This window comes from Ixodes scapularis, unplaced genomic scaffold (genome assembly GCF_016920785.2).
Source record: "Ixodes scapularis isolate PalLabHiFi unplaced genomic scaffold, ASM1692078v2 PGA_scaffold1__304_contigs__length_218370807, whole genome shotgun sequence".
NCBI classification, from domain to species: Eukaryota; Metazoa; Arthropoda; class Arachnida; order Ixodida; family Ixodidae; genus Ixodes; species Ixodes scapularis.
In genome coordinates, this window is record NW_024609846.1 from 197116902 (window position 1) to 197123550 (window position 6649).

The following is a 6649-nucleotide window of genomic DNA, read 5'->3' on the forward strand; positions in this document are numbered from 1 at the left end:
ACTGCAATAAGCGGAGAATTGCAAAAATTGTTCGAAGATTCCGGGAAATATAAAGACTGGTGGGGCTTATAACAGCTGGCAGACCGAAAAATTGAGTTTTTCAAATGAATCTGAATCAGCAAAATTTTAACGGCTAGTGTTTTTTGGAGTTTATCAGGTTTATCTGAGAACGCAGAACCCTAATTACAGCTAATGGACTGGGAAGAATTATAGCACTGGCCTGTCCTCATCTCCTAATGCTTCTACTGTTGGCACTGATGTGCCAACAATAGAGGTGCACCATGCTGGGCTTGAAAAATCCGGCTTGAGAGGGCAGGTGCCAATGCTTGCATCTCTCCATTACGCTTGATCGTGGCCCTAAAATCAAGCATTATCAATAGAGGAGATCTGCATTTCTGTGAAAAATGATTGCAGACAGATCTAATGTCCTCCTTACTGTCGGTCAGGGTGTCCTAACGGAAAACAATGATCCACTTTGCAGCTCGGCTGTTTTCTCTTGGGTCTGTCTGCTTGCATTCGCCCTACGTTCTGCAAAACAAAGCGGTTATTGCCTACCATGGTAGTTTTCATTAGGACGAGGCTCCTGTGTGCTTACCACTGGCAGCATGAAAGATAGAACCAGGTCTTTGCTTCCTGCTGCTGTCCACCTCGTTGACAGACTTTCCAGCCAACAGTGAAAATTCAGACTTGCATAATTACATTCCTAGACATTCCAAGTTGGGCTAGATGGGCGTTCACACTGAAGTTAGTGTCGTCCTCACCGCAAGTTGAGCTGTAGCCTTGAGTCTCGCTGTTTGGTGACTTTTCTGTGAGTCCGACATTGCCACCGGCTAAAGTTCCTTGCCCTCCTTTGAGATAGGCACGCCATGACCAGCTTGATTAGGCCCTAAAATGGAACATTCTCATGAGGAGAGATCTGTATTTCTGTGAAAAATGATTGCGGACAGATCTAATGTCCTCCTTACTGTCGGTCAGGGTGTCCTAACGGAAAACAATGATCCATTTTGCAGCTCGGCTGTTTTCTCTTGGGTCTGTCTGCTTGCATTCGCCGTACGTTCTGCAAAACAAAGCGGTTATTGCCTACCATGGTAGTTTTAATTAGGACGAGGCTCCTGTGTGCTTACCACTGGCAGCATGAAAGATCCAACCAGGTCTTTGCTCCCTGCTGCTGTCCGCCTCGTTGAGACTTTCCAACCTACAGTGAAAATTCAGACTGTTGCATAATTACATTCCTAGACATTCCAAGTTGGGCTAGATGGGCGTTCACACTGAAGTTAGTGTCGTCCTCACCGCAAGTTGAGCTGTAGCCTTGAATCTCGCTGTTTTGTGACTTTTCTGTGACTTCGACATTGCCACCGGCTAAAGTTACTTGCCCTCTTTTGAGATAGGCATGCCATGACCAGCTTGATTAGGCCCTAAAATGGAACATTCTCATGAGGAGAGATCTGTATTTCTGTGAAAAATGATTGCGGACAGATCTAATGTCCTCCTTACTGTCGGTCAGGGTGTCCTAACGGAAAACGATGATCCATTTTGCAGCTCGGCTGTTTTCTCTTGGGTCTGTCTGCTTGCATTCGCCGTACGTTCTGCAAAACAAAGCGGTTATTGCCTACCATGGTAGTTTTCATTAGGACGAGGCTCCTGTGTGCTTACCACTGGCAGCATGAAAGATCCAACCAGGTCTTTGCTGCCTGCTGCTGTCCGCCTCGTTGACAGACTTTCCAACCTACAGTGACAATTCAGACGGTTGCATAATTACATTCCTAGACATTCCAAGTTGGGCTAGATGGGCGTTCACACTGAAGCTAGTGTCGTCCTCACCGCAAGTTGAGCTGTAGCCTTGAGTCTCGCTGTTTGGTGACTTTTCTGTGACTCCGACATTGCCACCGGCTAAAGTTCCTTGCCCTCTTTTGAGATAGGCATGCCATGACCAGCTTGATTAGGCCCTAAAATGGAACATTCTCATGAGGAGAGATCTGCATTTCTGTGAAAAATGATTGCAGACAGATCTAACTTCCTCCTTACTGTCGCTCAGGGTGTCCTAATGGAAAATGGTGAACCATTTTGCAGCTCGGCTGTTTTCTCTTGGGTCTGTCTGCTTGCATTCGCCGTACGTCCTGCAAAACAAAGCGGTTGCTTACCATGCAAGGCTGTATTAGGACCAGGGTGTAAGATAGACAGGTGGGGAAACGAGAGCCAAATGAGCGACCGGATTGTGTACCCCTCGGTTTTCTCTTTTTCTGTGGCGCCATCGATGTGGAGCACCGCAAACTCTCACTCCAGGTGGGCGACCGGTGGCGACTGGCTAAACTGACGGAGATGGTTTCTCGTGGATTTTCAATAGACTGTCGTGCTCTCTGTTTATTTTGCGCACTCTCCCATAAAGTTCCATGCAAATCCGATTCCGATTTTTTTCCTCTCGCCGCAGCGCCATCTGTTGCAAATCGGGGGTACCCGCAAGCAGACGAGTACACAATCCGGTCACGGCGCTGCGGTAGGCTTCTATGGGCCGTTTCCCCACCTGCTTATCCTGCACCCTGATTAGGACCAAGGTCCTGTGTGCTTACCTGTGGCAGCATGGAAGTCCCGACCAGGGATTTGATGCCGTTACTGGGGACTGTGGCCGAACCTGGACATTCGTGCTGCCACGAGTTCCTCTTTTGGAGGCCTTGTGTAGGCTGCAGTCATCGGTGCCGGGAAGACGACGGTGTTGGCCCTCGATGCAGCAGCCAGGGACCGCCACTGTTTGCTGCTCTCCATTGCCTCCTTGATGAACTTTCCAACATACTCTAGAATTCAAACCTTTGCATGATAACATTCCTAGGCTCTCTGGACAAGGCATTCACACTGCAGTTAGTGTTATACTCACTGTAAGTGGGATCTGTAATCTCTGGTCGTGCTGTGTGGTGGCCCTTTCGTGCTTTTGATGTTACGACCGACCAACGTGGCTTGCCCTCTCGTGTGACGGCTTGGCAGCGGTTTGAGTTTTCGTTGAAATGGAGGATTGCAAGTCGAGTCCTGCAAGATGGTTACATTTCAGTGATGGTAAAGTGTGCCACTTACAAAGAGTGGTTATTCTGGCATCAATCCAATTCCATTATCTGATCATTAGGAAGAGACTGTCAGGTTTGTCGCATTGTAACCAATGGACTGGATGAAAGTGTCCAAACAAAGGAAATGTGATTGTAAATTGGTTGACTTACTTTGCAAGCATGCCTTCTGGGCTGAAAGCCTGGGACTTCGGGGCGAAGTCTGTCAGGACGCTGTGGAACGCCTCCAAAGCATATGTCTGGCCATGTGGAGACATCTGTGCAAGGTCCTTCAGGAGTAGTTTGTTGCCAGTGATGCTCTTGAATTGGTTGTAGGCCTGCGAGTCTGAGGATGATACAAGTTTTAGAAAAACCACCTTCATTTGGAAGAACAAAAACATACTGGGATCCATCCATGGTCGTGTTGGCTCTGGCATGTCACCATGGAGGCACCTTCCATAGGTTCCTTCGTGCCGCGAGTGTTTGTTGATGACATGGTTGTGCATGCTGAGCCAGATGTCGATGAGCAGTTTCTCGTCGCCTCCTGCAGCCCTTGCTGACCAGTACATATGGTTTGTAGCTGTCTGGATCCAGATTTGCAGGTCTTGGCATCCAGCCCGTTTGCTTGCTGCTGTCAGCTTCTTTTTCACACCTAAAATTCAGAGTCGTGTCAGGGAAACCTGCAGCGTGATCGCTGGAAAATAAAAGCTACACGAATGGCCTGTTAGGATTGCTTACATTTGGAGATGTGCCATATGTCAAAGAAGTGGTCAATCCCGGGTTCGTGCGTCTTCATGTGCTTTCGTGTGGCAGGGTGACGGTCAGTCACCAACGATCGGATCTTGATACCTGCACAATTAGGTTTCCGAAGATAGCAAAAGAATAAGTGATTATGCCAATTTGAACAGAGTGCCTGAAAGGCCGCCGAGTAGTGGTATACATGAACTAAGCATGAACATACCTTTCTCCTTGAAGAATTGCAGCTGCTTGAGGAGGCCCTCCTTCTCCATGTTGACACTGGCCATGGCCTGTTCAGACTAAAAAAAGGTGTGAAATGAATATTTTACCAAAATAGTGCATAGCAGTGAAGTAACTGATGACATAACACAAGAGAAAGATTATGAGATTGTTGCAACTGGTTCACGTAAATCCGACTACTTGCCTCTTTTAGCTGGACCTGGACAGAGTGTAGAATCTTGTTGATTTGCTCGACATGGACTGTGTACGTCAGGTACTTGGCACAGAACCCAGGGGAGTCAAATCTCCCGTCAGCAGAGATGTCCACCTCTTTGTTCTGCAACTCGTTGAGAAGTTCTTGTTGCTCTTGCAGCCAGACCTGTTCATGCAGATAAATATTGCTTTAGAAAGGCATGGAGCATACTACAGTAGTCCCATCTGTTTATGTATGCATAGTGTAGTGTTGTAGAATGAATGACTGAGTGAAAGAAAAAGGAAAGCACAATGCAGCGAGTTTGAATGTGACTTAGATTGTGCTAGGTTGTGATTTGTGTTTTTATGTTTGTGTATTTCATAAAAGAGGCAGCAGGCCGCCCGTTACCTCGAAGCTGCCCTACCCTTTTCCATTCTAACAACCACCCTCTGTCTCTTGACTCTCACGGGGAACCTGACTCACTCAACCCAATGCCAGACAGGGAACTGCCCCAGGATACTACACATAGCAGAAATAAATTAAAGTATCGTGGATTTAGTAGCCCATGGCACATATGTAACATGATGTATAAAATTTTATGTCTTAGCACTATACCATTGAAGTGGCATACTACAAGAAGATATTTATTCATTTAACCGAAGTGTGACTGGGGCTCCAGTTTTGTACCTCATTGGAAAATTGGGTATATGGGAAAAAAATGCAGCTGCAGTGTCCCGGAATATTGCTCACCTTGTGAATTGCAGGTAGAGCGAAGGCCTTCCGATGCTCGTAGAAGCTCGAGTCGGAGATGACCTGCACGTTCATATGGCGTAGCATCCGCAGCGTAGGGGCAATCTTCACTCCAGAGAAGACCAGGTGGCTGGTCAGCAGTATGTTCCCTGCTGGTCTGCCGTTGACGATGGGCTGGCTTTTCCATGTGCGCACGTGCTCCACAGGGCAGATGCTGTAGACTGTGATCAGTGTGCCGGTAGTTTCGATCGTTGTTTGGCACAGTCTTGAGCACTCTTGGCACGTCTTGAAAAGCTCCCTTAGGCAGCTCTCGAACACCAGAAACTGGCGCTCTTCTTCTGGTGGTGGTGGTGGAGCTGATGCACCATGCTCGATTCTGAAATGGGATCATGTGAAGCATTCTTTACAGATTCTATGTGTTTATATGCACAACTTACCTCTCGTAATCCTCGCTGTGAGACGGAGAGTAGGTTGCGTCAGAGTCTGGCATGTTGCTGGGAACAGGAGATGTGCATTCATATGGCACCCCACTGCTACAAGTGGAGAAGGCAGACTCGGGCGGATGCGACTGTGCAGGCACGTCTGCGACAGGGACAGGTGGCACCACTGCAGGGATGTTTGTTTCAGCAGTAGTCCCTGAGGGTCATTTCTGCCTCGCAGGGTGCAGGCAGTCCAGTTGCCGAGGCCTGAGTCTGCAAAGGGCACTGTTTATTACACATTTCATATTTTTAAGGTTGAAGGGTGCAACTCGAGCACTCCACACAATGCCGTCACCGCGGCAAACATCCATGATGCCTAGTTTTTTAGCTGATGGCAAACATCCATGAATTGTTTTGTAGCCTTTCCATAGCTTAGAATTTCATGCACTCAACCAATGCTACAAATCTAAGGGATGCCTCACTCTTTATATTTGTTTTTATAACTTACATTACCATCTATATTTTCAGTCTCTAGCTCAGCAACAATAAATGTTCATGTCGCGATATGATGTCACATTACATACATACGTAAAGCTGCAGCTTGACATGTATTTACCAACCACTGAAGGAAATGCAACCAACGAGCACTTATAGCCGCAAGTGGGAAACATGCAGGAACTGCCATGAGTTCTCAGTGTCCAGAAGTGCCACCAAGCAACAAAATCATGGCGTGCATTTGCTATGTGCATACAAATTTGCAAACGCGGGTTTGCACGCAATCGTGGGTGCAGGATTGTGAGAAGAAAAAAAAAACTGAATTTGCTCACAAGACTAGATATAAAAGAAAACCTGCTTGTTAGTAGTCACGGACACTTGGAACTTTGCTAAGCTGATACGAAAGGGTTCCTGTCTGTAAACAAGCTGGGAAAACATGTATTGACTTCGGGTGGGTCAATAGCAGAGGGGGGTGGTGATGGTGGTACCATTAGAGGCGATTTATGACTCTGTCCTTTTATCTTATTTGTTCGTGTTTTCTTTTTACAAATGAGTTCGATCCTGCAGATGGTGCATGCTGATAGGGTTCTTCGTTTTCGGGTAAAACCCGATAATACCTAATTTTTCTCCCCCGAATAGTTCTGATGAAAATCGGGTTAAACCCGATTTCTCCCCGAAAAGCAGTGTTGAAATCACCTGACTTGATAGAAAATATGAACCATTCTGGATCTGTTTAAACGGTGTTTCCTTGGTCATCAGTTGATGGTTACAATTTTCTTCGATTTGCGTGACCTCCGCAAAGATTC

General features: G+C 46.9%; 1 protein-coding gene and 1 long non-coding RNA gene across 2 annotated transcripts; both read right to left on the reverse strand.

Moving 5' to 3' along the window:
• Window positions 1–1886: 1886 nt before the first annotated feature.
• On the reverse strand, window positions 1887–2769 carry LOC120849912. The gene is made up of 3 exons (XR_005718018.3): window positions 2568–2769; window positions 2026–2117; window positions 1887–1946 (listed from the first exon to the last, which is right to left on the reverse strand). It is a non-coding gene; the product is annotated as an uncharacterized LOC120849912 (long non-coding RNA).
• Window positions 2770–3393: 624 nt separating this feature from the next.
• LOC120849906 lies at window positions 3394–5507 on the reverse strand. Its single transcript, XM_042290446.1, has 7 exons — window positions 5367–5507; window positions 4930–5305; window positions 4192–4365; window positions 3991–4066; window positions 3768–3878; window positions 3483–3681; window positions 3394–3406 (listed from the first exon to the last, which is right to left on the reverse strand). The coding sequence occupies exons 1-7, from the start codon at window positions 5417–5419 to the stop codon at window positions 3394–3396; spliced, it is 1002 nt and encodes a 333-aa protein (XP_042146380.1). The 5' UTR covers window positions 5420–5507.
• Between the last annotated feature and the right edge of the window lie 1142 nt (window positions 5508–6649).